General features: G+C 40.7%; 1 protein-coding gene across 2 annotated transcripts in view; it reads left to right on the forward strand.

Moving 5' to 3' along the window:
* The first annotated feature begins 102 nt into the window (after window positions 1–102).
* Window positions 103–16,358, forward strand: part of lars1b (leucyl-tRNA synthetase 1b) — a 48,105-nt gene continuing 31,849 nt past the window's right edge. The window contains exons 1-13 of one of the 2 annotated variants that reach the window (XM_079508399.1): window positions 103–203; window positions 2,119–2,240; window positions 2,374–2,461; window positions 3,164–3,244; window positions 4,445–4,582; window positions 5,398–5,559; window positions 6,902–7,014; window positions 7,102–7,165; window positions 7,399–7,487; window positions 10,055–10,280; window positions 10,801–10,888; window positions 15,380–15,456; window positions 16,252–16,305. In XM_079508399.1, coding sequence (XP_079364525.1) covers window positions 159–203; window positions 2,119–2,240; window positions 2,374–2,461; window positions 3,164–3,244; window positions 4,445–4,582; window positions 5,398–5,559; window positions 6,902–7,014; window positions 7,102–7,165; window positions 7,399–7,487; window positions 10,055–10,280; window positions 10,801–10,888; window positions 15,380–15,456; window positions 16,252–16,305 — 1,347 coding nt within the window. In that variant the 5' untranslated portion in view covers window positions 103–158. Of the gene's footprint in view, window positions 301–2,118; window positions 2,241–2,373; window positions 2,462–3,163; window positions 3,245–4,444; window positions 4,583–5,397; window positions 5,560–6,901; window positions 7,015–7,101; window positions 7,166–7,398; window positions 7,488–10,054; window positions 10,281–10,800; window positions 10,889–15,379; window positions 15,457–16,251; window positions 16,306–16,358 lie in introns of both variants that reach the window. The other variant, XM_079508400.1, reaches the window with a different exon arrangement.

Below are 16,358 nucleotides of genomic sequence, written 5' to 3' on the forward strand. Positions count from 1 at the left end.
GTTAAATTATATAACAGGGAGTAGGGAGGAAGTCGAGGGAGGGCGTAAAGTAATAAAAGTATACATAAACTGACTGCATGCACTACATTTCCCAGAAGTCAATGCGTGTGGGCTTTGCCCCTTGCGTAGCCGACTAGCCGTATGACTAGCCGGCGTAGATGTCATCAGCCGAGTACCGGTGCCTGCCCTGCTGCTGCCATCGCGTGGGTTTTTCCACTACAACTGTTACAACTTCTTGTGTGTTTGTGTGAGAATTAAAACGACAGCAAAGCAACTCAACGTTTCAGGATCAAAATGACGGTAGGTTATATAGCCGGCAGATGTCATGTCATCAGTGTCACCTGCTGCCACTCCAAACGTGTTAGGTTGACGTGTAGCCATGCTGTTAAGATAACATAACATTGCATGCTAACTTAGCTAGCTAATGCTGCTGCTGCTGCAGCTGGACAGATACGTATACTAGTAATAACTGAGCGGTTAACTATACTCTCTCTGGGATTTCAAACTTTATCATGACACGATTTCATTATTGATTGCATACTTTATTAACAGTTTGCAAAAAAGATTTTCTCACGAAGAACATAGTGGTGGTGGTGGTGAAACTGAAACATATTGAATAGCCTACAGTTACTTTACACAATGATGCATATAGTTCAATTCAACTACTCATTTTGCATGGGGACCTCCTCATGGGGCTGCAACTAAGCAACTAAACTCAAGTTTAGACGCTATCTGCATGACTGCATCTAAGTAGCAAGCTACCCAAATATTAGCCCTGAAACATGAGTGTCATGATAGTACGACGAGCGTCATGTGAACCATGGCTAACCAAATATAAAACAAACATGGGAAAAGTCTCATTCTACTCCTCAGCTACCAAAATGTGGCATGCCCCGACACCATCCATTAAAAGAAGGTAAATCACTGCATTCTTTCAAAACTAGCCTGGAAAACTAGCCATGGATCAAGACTATCTTATTGAGTCTGAGTTTAACTTTCACATGTAAGAATCAATAAAATACATCTACCGGTATGATAGTCTTCATCCAAGGCATCTGAAAGAAAAGAGGAGGTGAATGCAATTTCCCATAGAAAGGATCAGGTGGAGGTGCACTGCTGACGTTTTCCGTTTTTCTCCTTTGTAGTTTGTACATATGTTTTGTATTTTGAATAACATTGTTTCATTTTTGAGCGGTGCTTACCACTCCAACTTGTGGCTTTTTGTGTGCCCCCCTATGGACAATGGCAAAATAATTTTCTGTGATGTCATGTATGTAGTTGATAGTGGGCACAGCAGATCAGCTCATCAAAGCCACAGCTCACTTCACACAAGTGTGATTTTTGTCCCAATGCCTGGCTTTTGAAATTATTTGTCATGTGGCCAATATTATTTTTAATCCTGTGACTGATTTTGTTTTATACAATAACACACTGCATTCATGTCTCGTAACATGTGGGCGCCCCTCACTTCACACGAGTGTGATTTATTTTATGCTATGTTGATATAGGAACTGGGAAGTTGGGAACATGGTGGAAACAAGTCCCAGGGACCTTTTTGTGTCATCCTGTTGGCCTTAATGTCTGACTGCACCTCGTGCTGTTTACATTTCTGACTAATAAAGTATTCAATCAATCAATCAATGTTCCATTGACGGCCCATTCATGAAACGGAAAAGTCATCTGATTTTATTAAATGGCGTTAAACTCACCAATATTACACCTCTATGGACAGCCTGGGTTATCCTCTTTGTCTCTGTAAGAAAATAATAAATCAGTTATGTTATGAGCAACTTTCTGGCTATAAAGTCCATAGAGCCATGATTTTCAGATGCCGATAGTATCTAAGTATAGTATCTAGGGGTCCCGCCCGGACCAAACTATGAAAACCATTTGAGTTTGATGATAGTGACTTGTTTTTAGCTTTAAAGCCATAGTTCTCAGTTATTCTACAATGGGAAATCAACAGTTAATTCAACTCGGAGAGTGTACACATTTTACTGTGTATTCTATTATCCGAGCAGGCTTTTGACTTATAAAGTATCTTGAGAATTTGGATTTCTGGTGGTGACTACTGACGACCATGCTGATTCCAATTCCACCCTCCCCTCTGCATGTTAGGAGCGGAAGGGTACAGCGAAGTTGGACTTTTTGAGGAAGATCGAGATGGAGATCCAACAGAAATGGGAACGGGAGAAGACTTTTGAGTGTGATGCACCAACCACTATTGGAGAAAGCACAAAGTAATTATGATATATGTTTAGTTTTTAAATGGTAGCTATATTTCTTATGCTAAAACATGAGTGGTGTCTCATATTTCAACCCCTAGTGGGTCTAACCGTTGCATTTTTATTCACTTTCTTTTGTTTACCACAGCAAAAATAAGTACCTTGTCACCTTCCCCTACCCATACATGAATGGAAAACTGCATCTAGGCCACACATTCAGTATGTCCAAGTGCGAGGTAAGGTCACTTAGAATCGATTTACAATGATTCATAATCCCAGAGCTAATGATGCAAAAACTACTTCCAAATTAAGTTTGATGTCCGCTGTCTCCCTCCCCTGATGGAGAGAGGTAATTACAATGTTGTCTGAACGACAATAAAGATGGCAGTATATTTATATCCAATCTGTGTGTATGCTATCCCCTTTGACAAATGTGATTATTTTGTTATTGTAAAATTATTATGTGAACCACACATGATCGTTTTCATTGGCTATGGCTATGCTGCACTTGCTTTGGGTAGCCTAATTTCATAATGTCAAGTACTATGTGCAATGTGGAAATGTGCGTGTTAATAACATATTCCATCCTCCACGGCTTGCCAACTCAGACGGCATTCACAGTCACACCTCACGAGCCTCAACACCGTCAAGTGATGTAAATATCACACAGATGTATAGGCTATTATTACTATTTTATTTTTTTATTTTTACTATTTTTACAAATCAAAGCCTCTACCGTACATATTCTTTCAAATAAGTCCCAGGTTGTAGCTTTTAGGCAGGCAACAAAACACTCATTTCCATCCACTACTAGTCATTATTTGCTTCCGATCATCTTTAACTAGTTAGAGATGCTGATGTAGATGGACAAATCTGCTCATGTTGACTCATGTGGATTCACTATATTCTAACATGTATCTGCCCTCTATGCTCTACAGTTTGCTGTTGGATACCAGCGTATGAAAGGGAAGCAATGTCTCTTTCCATTTGGGCTGCATTGCACAGGGATGCCCATCAAAGTGAGTCTTGTTTTTCATTCCACTGCATAGTGCATAGTCACAATACTGTAGGTGTACTTAAACATAATACTAGTTTAAAACCCCTTGGCTTTTATAATAGCTACAAAATTCGATTCATTCATTAATCGATAAGTGATAACTTAATTTTAATTTCCCTCAATGTCTAACATTAAAATCTACATTTTGCTGATCTATACAGAAAGAATACAAAAGGCATATTATATTCCTTAATCAAATATGTATTTGACCATTTGAGATACAGGGCCAGGCAATGGCATCCTTTATGAGGAATTAAATGAAAAGTGCACTGTCTTGTCTGTCACAACACATGCACAAGCAGAGATGTTTCTGTGGCTACCAAAGGGAGTGGGGGGGACTTTTAACCCGCCCACATGTGCATTCCTCGGCCACGCGAGTGGGCACTGGGCAGACACATTACATTCACAGAAAACCGCCCAATGATGGAACCACAGTATTTTCGATTAATTGTTAAGATTAATTTAAGAATTTCTTAACCATTGATGAACTATTAACATCCCTACTTCAAAGGAATAATACTCTAGTGGTATATTGACTTGTAGATAAAGTAATCATTTATTGAGGCAAAATTATTAATGCCTTCAGGGACTGTCATCAGGATGCCATCGTTGTGGTCCAGTAGTTTGAATCAAGTTATTGCAAGATGTAGTGCCTTAGTGATATCTTTATGAAATTGTGCTTTAGATAGTTAATAAATACTGAAGGCATGGCATGATTAGTCACAAAACATCAAAACAATTCATAACCTTTTTCTTAAAAGACAGTAAATATAATGTCTATATATTGTGATTGGTATTCCTAACTCACCAGCCTGGCTAGATGAGGTTTACATAAAAGAAAAAGCTTTCCAACAAGAAAATAAATCATTGATTTTCATTCATTCATTCATTCATTCATTCATTCATTCATTCACTATAATTTGTACTGTATAGTTGAGAACAGTTGTATTGGCAATGTTTGGTCCTTTTGACCTAGATATATTATTAATTAATTTGATATCAGCCATACGTAGTTGTGTCACTAGAAATCGAAACGGTCCTCCAAACCTCTTCCTCTATGGCAGTACGGAGGCTACAGTATATACGTTGTACTTGAATGAATGGCCCTCTCCAATTCCCTAACAATACTAATGTCTTGATCTCTATCTTCTTGTGTACCCAGGCCTGTGCAGACAAGCTGAAGAGAGAGATGGAGGTGTATGGAAACCCTCCACAGTTCCCAGAGGAGGGGGAAGAGGAGGAGGAGAAGCCAGAGATTGCTGATGAAATCATCATCAAGGACAAGTCCAAGGGCAAGAAGGTGAGATTGAACACCAAGATAATCATCAGCAGTTCAGAACAATTAGCCATTCGCTAAACCCCACCCCAAAAAGCGATTGTCCAATGCCAATCCATATTTTAGCAACCGTTGCTATGCTGGGCAAACTTTCGTCACACAGCTTAACGTCGGGAATGTTACACGACTCAGCCACCCAGGTGATGGCAATAATACTAATCACCGTAGTCTGACCATGCATTGCATGAAAACTCCTATTGGACGGTCGTTAAAGTGGATTGTTGCATACCGTTTCTCCCTCTGTCATTTCTTCGTATTTCTAGTTTATTGAAATAATATCATGCACATTTATCCAGTGCAAAGCATACTGCAGGCCTAGTTGACAACGTTTTTTTTTCTACACGATTGAGTCAAAAGTTGGCTGTTAATTGGCTTACATTATTAAGATGATCAGGGAATGGTGACCTTACATGTGTTTTATGCATGAACACTTTTACATACAAAGACTCTTGTTCTTGGGCTCTTAGGGTGGCTTCTGCCAAATACGTCAAAATCAATCACAGTTTATATTTGCAGAGACATCTGTGAAAGTCAGTTTAATACAGAATATTTAGTGTGATCAACAACGCACATGACACTCTGAATTAATCTGGTGTGGAAAACCAATCTCGTAATCCTTAGGCTTTAATAAGCATTGACAGCTATTTTAACACAGCATTTTGTGCATTCATCCGCGTGGTCCCCTTTCTGTCTCCGAGGCAGCATGCCAGGCATGCCAAGTTTATCCGATTTGCATTGTTCTGAAGACCCATCTCTTGTGTTCTCTCTGGTTCTGTCAGAGTAAAGCAGCAGCCAAGGCTGGCGGCGCCAAGTTCCAGTGGGACATCATGAAATCCCTGGGGCTGGCGGACAAAGACATTGTCCAGTTTGCCAACGCTGAACACTGGCTGGACTACTTTCCTCCTCTGGCCATCAAAGACCTCAAAGACATGGGGGTCAAGGTAAAGTGACTGCTGGAGTCTAACAAACCTTCAGAAAACCTTAACATTTCAAATGAATGCGCTTCTTGAAAAAGAACGCTTCCAGCTGCACACTGCTGAGGAGAACTATTATAGTGAGGTCAATTATTTTGATCGAAGTGCTGAATGTGCTGCACATTACGGAAACAGTCGATTCCGCAGAATGTTAGTGTTTGTGTTCCCTACCAAAATAAGTTCCGAGCTTCCTATACCTGTTACACACTCCTCAATTAAATCATAAAAGTCATTTCGATCTGGGGGTCTGTAGATGGCACCAATCAGAGGTATCAGAGGTTTAGCTTTAGGACAGCCTTCTTAGCTTGCCTTGTGTTTGACTTTTATTATACTAATTATTCAATTTTTTCTCTTGATTAACTAATACATTTGATTTTGTTCAAATTGAAATTTGATCAATGTTTTCTTCAATCAATTTATGATTTCATCCCTATATCGATTATGTAATTTGAAGCATAATGTGTAGTATGTGCTTCCTTTCATTTCAATATTTCTTTCCACTGAGTTTTATCATCACTTCTTTGCAATACATTTCCACTTTCTAATTGGTAATATTAATGACCAATTACATTAGCCTGGCTAATAAGCCAGACTCAAATCACACTGTCGTGTGGTATTTGAGTCTGGAGATGCTGTGTATGGATCTTGTTTCCCGGGGGGCAGGTTCAAACATTTTCTCTTTGACGCAATTGGTCAGAGCTACTGTCAGTCAAAGGTCTCAAGCATTGAACGTCACTGTACCAAAGCCCGCCCATATTGCATACCGTGTCCCGATTGGCCACACCAGTTCTCTGGTGTAGGAAATGGGCGTACAATTGAGCCTCTCCAGACCGTAATCCGCCGGCAGGCAAATCTTTTTTTGCCAACGGCTGATTCGGTCTGGCTTATTAGCCAGGCTACAATTACATGTTCTTTGCTGAAAGAAGTGTTTCGTTTCAGTTAGAGCTATAATCCAGGACTTCTTTTAATGAATACAATCTAAGTCTGTATGGTAGAATATGCTAATACAGTATAACTAGCACATGTTTGTTGGTGGTCCCCCTACCTACTCTTAAATTGAGAAATGTAGACCCTGGTGTAGGGTAGGGCACCTACTAGTTGAAATGGAAAGGTATTTTAAGCAGTCAGTAGTTTGGACATTGTTGCAATTACCTCTCTCTGTCAGGAGAGGGAGACAAGACAAAACCTACGATGAAATTGCCTAAAAAGACAAAAAAACGTTTGAGAACCATTGCTATAATTAGTATAATAAGTTGATAACGGGTTGCTCGTCCTCCTCAGCTGAATCACATCATGTTTCTTCTCTCAGGTGGATTGGAGGCGTTCGTTCATCACCACAGATGTCAACCCCTTCTATGATTCCTTCGTCAGATGGCAGTTCATGACTCTAAAGGAGAGGGGGAAGATCAAGTTTGGCAAAAGGTCAGATAAGACATGTCGCGACACATTGTGTTAAATGTGGCATATGTTGCATTTCTGAAGGCTTTGACATTCACTGACCCTCTTCAGGTACACCATCTACTCGCCCAAGGATGGACAGCCGTGCATGGACCATGACAGGCAGACTGGAGAGGTATTGTAACTTTGGCTACTGAAACCCTGGATTCTAGTTTGCGGGTGGCAACAACAGCAATGTATGTCTGTATATCATGCCAATTTCCACTAAGCACTTTTACAATATTCACAAAGGCTAGCCATTGCCAAATGTATTATTTTTGTTAAAATGCAGAAAAAGGAACTCAGCTGGGCAAAGATTTGTGCTCTATCTATGATGGTAACACCGCCTCCCCCACCCTCCATTTCTAGGGAGTTGGACCACAAGAGTACACTCTCATCAAGATGAAGATTGTTGAGCCCTACCCAGCTAAATTCAAGACCAAAGTATTCTATAGCAGGTAACAAACTGTTTGCCTTCTCATTTAATTGGCTTCTAAAGCTATTATAGCTTATTCCACCTGCAACTGTGCAGTTAAAAGGTAATGCTGTGTGAAAGTGCTGTCAGGGATCCACAGTATGTAAGGGATATTGAACAGTGAGCCAGTCATTATTGAGAAATTAACCCTGACAGGGCGATGCAAGGCTCTGATCCCCCTGAAGGGGTCACTGGCTCACTGCTCAATTATACTACTTATTTCACAGCTACTTGAAGGAGCACTTTACCCATTTTCAACCATATCTTCATAATTATTGGTCATTACCAGTGCACAATTTCTCTGTACTCACTCTGCGTCTCTCATTGGTGGACTGTGGACAGTTCTTAATCCTGCCTACCATTGACATCATCGGTGGGGATTCCAAGCGAATAGAAACTCATACTGACATTAATTAAGAATAAATAAAAAATCACATCCGTGTGAAGTGAGCGGTGTACATTTTCCCTTCATTGTCAATGGCATTTAATGTTTGTGTTGCCACAAATGTATGTCATATTTGAGGGACATATGACCTAATTTCTCCTTTCATTGTCAATGGCAAATATGAGACGTGTGGGGACAAAAGCTGTATATAGGAGGGGCTAGCGCCCCTCAAAAATAAATAAATTACCAAATCTGCCTACTGATGATGTCACTGGTAGACACAAAGCGAGTAGACAGAAATGGTGCCATCTTATATGTATAATATACATTGAACTGAGGTTGAGCGTTAGTGAGTACCACTTATATGCAGATAGGTTGAAAATGGGTTTGGTCGATCCAATGAATACTTTATTAGACAGAAATGTTAACAGCATTAGGTACAGTCAGACATTTGGGCTAAAAAGATAACACAAAAAAAGTCCTAGGGACCCATTGTGGTCCTATAACTGTGAAGTGAAGAAATGGCTATCAAGAAATAACAGACCGCTGAACGCCGTGATTACCCAATCAGAATCAAGCATTCAACCTAGCTGCGTAATAACTATAACATGTTTACAGCACAGGAAATAAATTTGATTCTGATAGCAGAATTTGCTGGAGGTGCAGACTGAGCTCTGTTCTGTAATGCATTTCTCAGGAGGAATGGCATTTATTGGATGGAGGCGGGAGATGATTCAGAGAGATTCTTTCCTTCCCATTATTAAAGAATATTTCAGAAATATAATACTTATTATAATATGTTAATATGTCCCGAGTTGCTCCTTTCTCAGTGTTCTTGGTCATATGGATTTATTTTGAGGATATGCTCTGACAGTAGTAGCATGGGTTTATGTTTAGGATATGCTCTTATAGTAGTTGCATAGATTTAATTTCAGGATGCTTTGATAGTGGTTGCATTGATTTATTTTCAGGATATGCTCTGACAATACTAGCTTTGCCTCTAGCTTTACGTTTGCTTGTTTTAGTACAAACCACATATCAAGACCAACAGTGGAGACAATAAAGACTATTATTATTATTATTGAAGGTGGTAACAGTCCATTTGCTCAGTACAATATTTCGGGGGCATATTTAGAATGTGTGCAGGTTTGAGTATGTTGAATCTAGTTTGCAATTAATGAGGATTTAGTTGACACAATGAAATAAAATGGCGATAGTATCCAGTGTGGGGCAGACGGCCTGTCACAGCCAGATTTGGGAGAGCAGCAGCTTTGTTGTTGCGAGGAAAGTGGTAAAATGAGACTTTCGTGGTTGTTTTCGTCTCCGATTTAGTCCGACAGAGCGTCACAGTATAACTCTATGGGGACACAAAAGTGACACAAAAGTAGGACCCGGAAGTATCTCTGGAGGGGGTGCTCACGTCACGGCTAAAATACTGAATGCTCTATAAGCCATCCTCTGAAGCCATTTGGACAGGTATAAAAGCTCACTCTGGCATCATTGTGGGATTGTTATTGTGTGCTACTAGTATGGACAAGTCCCTTTAGTTAACTTCATGAACAAACGCCACAATGAAACACACCCACAATTACCTGCAGCTACGTTTACCCGTCAAAACGGTTACTGTGTTTTTGTAAAAGCCAATTAGGAGCCAAGATTAAAAAATTAATCTAGTATATGCCTGACTTTAAAAGTTTTAAGGCTTTAAGATTTATTGCACATGATTCTACCATTTATACGTGTGCTGTCATATTCTAGAATAAAAGTAATACTTTGAAGTACTTACCTTTGAAATCAAATTGATATGTGAGGTGCCTGTACAACCTTTGAAGATACTTGAAATGTGCATAAACGGGATTGTTGGAATAGATAGGTTAGAATGGACAGTTAGAATGCCCTTTAAAGTCATTCATCTCATTGAATTAACCACCTAAAACCACATATACTTTCACCAGGATCGGTAGTATTGGTCCCTAACTTTTTCCCCTCTACGCTAAATCTCGTTGACGGAAATAGCCAATCTACAAACTCACAACACGAATGGTAACTTTTGCTGAATGTTCACCTATTGTGAACTGCCCAGAATAGGGACGCTACAGTTTGTGGTCAACAACACTCATAAAGACGGCACCTTTGACACTATCATCATCATGCCTTCCGTTCAGCGCTCTGAAAGGAAAGAACATCTACCTGGTGGCAGCCACCATGAGGCCAGAGACCATGTTCGGCCAGACCAACTGCTGGGTGAGACCGGACATGAAGTACGTCGCCTTTGAGACGGCCAACGGAGACGTGTTCATCAGCACCATGAGGTCTGCCAGAAACATGTGCTACCAGGGCTTCACCAAGGAGGACGGGGTGGTTCCAGTGGTTATGGAGATACTGGGACAGGTATCTGGCTTGTTAACTCTGCACGTAATGCTCTCTCCTGCAGATTAGGCCTGATTAGGCACAATATGTTTGACCAAATACATCGATATCGATCGGATGCCTATGGGTTCTTTCTTTCACACACTACTTAGGTAATGAGATTTATTTATAAATTATCATCTGTAATGGCTATATAATAACTAAAAGGGAAATTACAGAACAACTAGAAACAGTCAGGGAAGTTTAGAAAACATAACAATACTACCTTACTGTAATGTAGCCTTAATATTACATAATATTACAATATGCAAAATCACACAGTATCTAATCTCATGTCACTATTGCCCAGCACTACTGCAGATGTTTTTTGTCTTTCTCTTTTTTTAAAAAAAAACGTTGAAATCAGTATATCTAAATGGTAGCTCCCAGCTGCATGACATATGATATATTAGGTTGTGCACAAGGCTCTGTCGGTGAAGATTTCATTCAGTAACGGATATGATTTGTACGAATGGTTCTAAGCCTCTTTCTCTCTCACCAGGATATTTTGGGCTGTGCTCTGAGTGCCCCTCTTACCTCTTACAAGGTCATCTATGCTCTTCCCATGCTCACCATCAAGGAGGACAAAGGTATGGGTTTAAGTCATTTATTTCACAACACAATCCTAATGGTGTATTTCAAAAAATGATGGATGTGTCAGGTGGACGCTGGCAAATACTGCGGCATGGTCATGCTGGACCTCCAAAAGGCTTTTGACACAGTGAACCACTCCATACTGGTTAACAAGCTAAAAGCAATTGGTTTCGATAGCACATCAGCGAGCTGGATGCAATCCTACCTGGAGGGGAGAGAACAGATGGTGGAAGTGAACGGAACACTGTCCCCCCCCCCCCCCTCCCAGTGAGCTGTGGCGTTCCACAAGGAAGCATACTAGGGCCTCTACTGTTCCTAATATATGTTAACGACATGACTTCAGCTTGTGACTGCAACTTGTTCCTGTTCGCAGATGACTCGGCACTGCTGGTCTCCGACAGGGACAAACTGCAGGTTGAAAATGCCCTCAGCTCTGAACTCGGTAGAATCTGCACCTGGCTCGCTGATAACAAACTATCTTTACACCTGGGGAAAACTGAATCCATTCTCTTTGGATCTAATAGTAATCTCAGCAAGGCAAATGGCTTCTTGGTTAGAGTGGGTGACAATGTTATCACACGTAAAGATGAAATTACCTACCTAGGTTCCATCCTGGAGGCTAATCTTTCCGGTGATAAAATGGCCACCAACGTAATCAAAAAAGTCAACCAAAGAACAAGATTCCTTTACAGGATCTCCTCACTGGTCGACAAAAACACCTTGAAGACCTTAACAGGAGCCCTTGTACAAGGCTTCTTTGACTATGCATGCACCTCCTGGTACCACAGCACCTCAAAGGCCCTTAAAACTAGGCTCCAGACCTCCCAAAACAAACTGGTCAGGCTCCTACTTGGCCTCACCCCCCGAACCCCTGCCCACTTTGACAGACTGGCATGGCTTAGGGTCGGCGACAGAGTACAGCATCTTGCAATGGGTCTGGTCCACAAGATTCGATACTCCACCAAGATACCCATGTACCTGTGTAGATACTTCCTTAATGTTAATGAAGTCCACACCCACAACACCAGAGGGAGTGCAACAAATCATGTTCAACCCAGATTCGGCACAAACAAGGGACTAAATTCTTTTCGCTCCTATGCCACCAAAATGTGGAACGCCCTACCAACAGTCATTAAGACATGCGAATCCCTTGACTCCTTCAAAACCGCTCTCAAAGGGCACCTACGGATGGCTGCAATTCGAAACTGGCCCCCGTAAAATCTGAACCCCCCCCCACCGCCCTCCCCCTTTTTCCCTTCACTGTATATGTTTCTTTTCCCTTTTTACCTCCTTTTTGATGAATTCCTGTACTGTTCTTTGTCTATATAGAAGTGTCTATTTGTACGTCTCTAAATGTTTTGATGATTTGAACATGGTGGACCCTGTTGTAAACAAGTGTAATGCTTAATTGGGTCGTCCACTCACAGTTAACAGCCTTTGTATTGAGTTTGTGCTTGAAATGTACTGTAATTCTGCAAACTGTTAATAAAATTTTCAATCAATCAATCAAGAACACACTATTAAAACAATGTGGGTATATTGGAACACTACTGCTAAACACTGCCAGTGAGCTCCTTGGAAAGTACACCTCATCTTATGTTTGTCACATATCCTGTATGAGGGGTGTGATATAAGGATTAAGATAGAGAGAACTGAGCCGGATACTACAGTTATCAGTCCTAGGGTTGATACGGCAGTGACTGACCGTCAACGCAAGCTATAGGGCCCGATTAAGCAAGTGGAAAAACCCATGCGGTAATACAGATTTGGGCCTCGCTTTGCGCCTTTTCGTATTATGGAAGCCGTGGTGAGTGCTCACTCAGTACTCACCACGTTTCTGCATAATTTAGCATTGGGGGAGTGTCCATATGTTAATTATTTTCGCTTTGCGCTATTTGCTATTAAGCCCCTTGACCTAAAAACACTCGGCGCATACCGATTCGACCTGGGTCTGACCACGTCTTAAAAGCAAAAAGCACTGTTTGATTTTACACTTGAGCGGCTCTGGAGTGTTGCCATGTCTGTTTGCTGTTTATTATAAGCGGCTTCTTTTTCTGTAAAGTTGCTTGTAAATATTGGTAGTTGTGGTTGCTTTTCTTGTTTCTAAAGTGCTTATTTGGGCTTTTCTCCTAATGTTGTTTAAACCAGTGATCCTCACACAGCGACATTCCCATGTCAAGGACCCCCAGATGAATGCATTTGCCCAACTAAGCCAGTGACCCCCATGACAGATTTGTGTTTTTAAATGTTTCAATAACATTTTTCAAAAATATTCCACAATTGTCACTTTTTTCAAAGATTACTTTTGAAAATAGCAGATCTACCAGCTCACAATGCATCACATTAATTCATTAAAACTATGAACTCTGACTGCAGGGGGATATATATTTATAAGAACTTTATTCATTATTTATTTGTGGACAATCAAAATATGCTGGAAATTTTAATGTGGTGTCATTAAAATGAATCTTGATATGGCAGACTCACTATCTAGAAAATAAAAACATGGCACTTCATTTAAAATAGGTTGCAGACCCCTGTTATATGCGATTCTTTAGGGAGTATGTTTATAGACCTATTTACTTGTTTCTATGAGACATGGCAACAGCATGAGACGAGCTTTCTGGCTCAAACGTTCAAACGTTGAGATTGTAAAGGGTCATATATCGCTCATTTCTCAACCTTTAAAAAAAATTAAAACATCTCCATAATCACTGGGAAGTTAGCTTTCATATGCTGTATCACACCCGACTCAATTCTTCTTCAATAAAATGCTACGAGCGAAGACCATAACATTGGGGCCGCAACAATACGCATGGCGCACGTATGGCATTTCAACTCATTCCTTCGTCGTGACTCGAATTAAATAAAATAAAATAAACTTTATTTTACTGGTGTTTTTCAATAGAAACAAATAAAGAGCGTGTGTGCAACAGTCAGTGCATATACATGCATGCACTATAGGCTATATTTCCTCCTTGTCGGGATGGTGAGCTGAGCTCTTCACAGCCCGTTTGTCTTTCATATTATTCTTATAATATTTGATATTATAAACACTCATGGTTCTCTCATTTCTCAACCGTTTTTTAAAATGTAAAAATCCCCATATTCCTTAGGAATCTTGCTTTCATTCGCTGTATGGTACATGGTTCTATTTGTATCGAATTAAACAATATCAAACGAACTTGTATGTTCGGGGGTTAGACGATTCTGGGAACATTACGCATGGATTGCCAATTTGCCAGCCAATGCTGCGTATCTACTCGCAGTTCCATTCCGATCTGAAAGGTATAGGTAGGTGCCATTTTAAAGTCTTAGTTATTCATTTATGAATCAAATCAACTAGAATAAAGATTTTACAGCTGTTTTTCATGCTTAGAACAGAAACAAATTAAGTGATGATGTGCGTATATCTCCCTCCCTTAGCATATGGCTGCGCCGCTGTAATGACTTTCCAATGAAAACTGCAAGTTACTTAACAAAATAGAGACATAGGCCTACAAGCTATGCACATCATGGCTGTGACAGCTTGTGGATCTGTTCTTTTGAGGCATAAAGGTGACAGCATGCAGTGCAATATGAATAATTAACCCAAATGTGACAAAGTCATGTCATGTCTATGGTGCCAGTCTGCAGAAATGTAATACCACTTGCCGAAAAGGGCGCATTCCATGAGGACATCAGCTGGTGTCGTAAAGAGAATAGTACGGACATGTTCATTGGGTAAGCCTCAAAACTCCCTGAAACACTCCCATGACTAATTCAAGGCCGTTTTGCTCACACCACGGGGTGTCGAAAGCGCTTCTTACCTGGCCCATAATTGTAATATGACATTGCACACGCCCCCACGTCTTAAAAACTGTAAAATTATATGTAATTAGATTCCACTTGCTTAATCGGGCCCATAGTGTCACCACGCACTGAGCGTGTGCATCATCACTGTGGAAGGAACTCTTAACTCATTGATATGTGATGAACATCTTATCGGCCATGGGTGGGCATTCGTGAGTGCCCTTTGTAACCAATGGCAAGGGCGAATGCCCTTGTGATCATCCCTATGTATCAACCTGCTAGAAATGCTTATGTGCTTTACAGTAATACTATGTATTGTCATATGTTCAGCCGGTTGTGCACTGGCACACGAATAGACACATACACAACTTCAAATGTGCTCAAAACTGTATTTTCTTATTTGCCAGTGCTATGATGGAATCATAATAGCCTTTTTGCTTTATGGATTTCATTGTTTGTGTATATAGACCAGCAAGGGTCATCCAACCAGATAAAATGAATGAGACACGTAGCACAAGTCTTTGTAGCTTTTGCAGTAGCTACAAACATCAGATGCATCTTTGAATCTTCATGTCGCTGGCTTCCATTGACAATTAATGGTAGACTAGCTTTGCATCTGTCTGTGTGAGCGTGAGCGGAAACATTAATCAGGACCTATCCTGTGTGGTGTTGCGGTGTCCCTTGTGCTCCTTCAGGTACCGGGGTGGTCACCAGCGTTCCATCTGATGCTCCCGATGACATCACCGCTCTTAGAGACCTAAAAAAGAAGCCGGTGAGTTTAAAGATCCCCTCCACTGAAATCTGAGTTGCATGTGCAATGTAATGTCACCAGGATGATGTGTGATGTCACCAATAGGTCAAACATATAATGTTCCAATGTGTGGTAACCTGACACCTGTAGCCTCAGCATAGACGGAAATCTGAGAAGGTATTGACATAAGTTGCCGACATGGAATGCCAGGTAACTATCCTGTTCCTGTTCCAATTTACATATTCATAGATCCTACAGTAGCAATCTAAATTCGATTCAATTTTTATTAAAGTGTCAAGTTGTCTCAAGACACTTTACAACCAACAAAGATCCACCCAGAGCAAGCAATATTGCGACAATGGTAACTAAAAACTCCCCTTTAGGAACAAACGTCAGGCAGAACCCGACTCTAGGGTGGGCGTCCATCTGCCTCGACCGTGTCGGGGGGGGGGGGGGGGGGGGTAGAGGGGGAATAGGAAGAAAGAATAGAAGAGAGATAGACATAATTAAGGCTAACGGTGTAGATATGCTGGTATGCCAACTTCAGTTGTTTGTTCAACATTTGTGAAGGTTTTAAAATGGTGGTAAACCGATATTTTGATAGCACAGCAGCCGATGGCCTTCAAATAATTACTAATGCCTGCTATTTCATTGAATAACACAGAAATGGTAATCTTTTCTCTTTTTCCGGCTTGCCTGTAGCTTTTGTGAGTTGTTCCATTTTGATACTACTGTGCTACACACTGCACATGACATACGCTGCAAACCATTAATCAAGTGGCTATTAATGCTCTGTGTTTTTTTCCTCTCCCAAAGGCCCTGAGGGAGAAGTATGGAATTGAAGACAAGATGGTATTGCCTTTTGAGCCAGTAAGTTAATATCCTCCATGAACTTACAATGTTATAGTTCACCCAACAAGCTC

The sequence above is a fragment of the Electrona antarctica genome, assembly GCF_951216825.1.
Source record: "Electrona antarctica genome assembly, chromosome: 8".
NCBI lineage: Eukaryota > Metazoa > Chordata > Actinopteri > Myctophiformes > Myctophidae > Electrona > Electrona antarctica.